This window comes from Calidris pugnax, unplaced genomic scaffold (assembly GCF_001431845.1).
Source record: "Calidris pugnax isolate Ruff unplaced genomic scaffold, ASM143184v1 scaffold81, whole genome shotgun sequence".
Classification (NCBI taxonomy): domain Eukaryota; kingdom Metazoa; phylum Chordata; class Aves; order Charadriiformes; family Scolopacidae; genus Calidris; species Calidris pugnax.
The window spans coordinates 8,212,412-8,213,757 of NW_015090880.1; the positions used below are offsets into that span (position 1 = coordinate 8,212,412).

Genomic DNA, 1,346 nt, shown 5'->3' on the forward strand with positions numbered 1-1,346 from the left:
GCGGGGCTGCGGCTCGGGCTCCCCCCGCCCGCCCCGTCCAACCGCAGCCAAGAGGGCTTTTCTTGGCGAAAACCTGCGATTCCGGCGTTCTTGGGGAATGAAAGAAAGTGACATGTTGAAAGGCGAAGAGGAGGGGGGAAGAGAGGAGGAAGGGCTGTCCCTGCTCTTGCAGGGCGGGATCTTTTCTCCTGCTTGATCTATGGAGCCCGCCCCCTTAAATTGGCTCCCGGGAGCGCCCCGTCCACCAGCCCGACGGGGGGAGAGGCGGAAAGCGAGGGAGAACAGGCAGGCGAAGGCGGGCGGGCGGCCGGCTCCCCCGTCCCGGCCCGTCCCGTCGGTCCCGGCCCGTCCGCCCCCGCGCACCATGCGCGGCCCCCGGCGCCCCGCTCCCCAAAATTCTGCTCACAGGGCTTTATATGGAAATATTCCATTTAGCAAAAAAAAAAAAAAAAAAGGAAAAATAAAAAAAAAAAGAAAAAGAGGCAAAGGGAGGAAAAAAGGAAAAGAAGAGCCCGGGGAAAGCCGTTCTCCTCTGAGGACAGCGCGCAGCACCATGCAGCTGGCGCCGCTGGCGCTGGCACTCACCACGCTCTTCATCGACGGCTTGAGGATAGGAGCGAGGAGGCAGAAGCTGCACCCCAGGCAAGGTAAGGGGGTGCTCGGAGAGGGGGGGAAGCCGGGGGGTTATGCTGGGCTGCTGCCCCCCCCCATCCTCGGGGGAGCGTGGAGGGCTCGGCCTCCCCGCTCAGGGGCATGTGCTTGTCTTCCCTTGCAGCCAAGCTGCTGGAGAAGCTCAGCGAGTACGAGATCGTGACTCCTACCCGGGTGAATGAGTTTGGCGAGCCCTTCCCCACCGATGTCCACTTCAGGCGGCGGCGGCGGAGCACCAGCGCTGCGGACCCCGACGCCTGGACGGCCGCCGCCGCCGCCTCCTCCTCCTCCTCCCCCAAGGCGCACTACAGGCTCTCCGCCTTCGGGCAGCAGTTCCTCTTCAACCTGACGGCCAGCTCGGCCTTCATCGCCCCGCTCTTCACCGTCAGCCTCCTGGGAGAGCCCGCCGCCGACCAGCGGCGCCTCTACGCCGAGGCGGCCGACGCCGACGTGAAGCACTGCTTCTACCGGGGGCACGTCAACGCCCGCCCGCGGCACACCGCCGTTATCAGCCTCTGCTCCGGGATGGTGAGACACCCCCCACCACCCCCACCCCGGCCCGGCTCACGGCCCCGGCCCCGCCGGGCGCCCAGCGGCGGGGCGCCGGGGCGGAAGCGCGGAAGAAGAGGAGGAGGAGGAGGAGCAGGGCGAGGGAGGGTGGGCAGAGGGATGGGGACGGCCCCTTTGCCCCCGCC

At 67.2% G+C, this 1,346-nt stretch overlaps 1 protein-coding gene across 5 annotated transcripts in view; it reads left to right on the plus strand.

The window, feature by feature from the left end:
• Nucleotides 1–444: 444 nt before the first annotated feature.
• ADAMTS9 (ADAM metallopeptidase with thrombospondin type 1 motif 9) overlaps nt 445–1,346 on the plus strand; it is an 87,861-nt gene continuing 86,959 nt past the window's right edge. For all 5 annotated transcript variants that reach the window (XR_001412577.1, XR_001412578.1, XM_014946783.1 and 2 more), the window contains exons 1-2: nt 445–647; nt 776–1,179. Coding sequence is in view for 3 of the 5 variants with exons in the window: in XM_014946783.1 (XP_014802269.1) it covers nt 554–647; nt 776–1,179 (498 nt within the window). In the remaining 2 variants the exon portion in view is untranslated. The remainder of the gene's footprint in view (nt 648–775; nt 1,180–1,346) is intronic.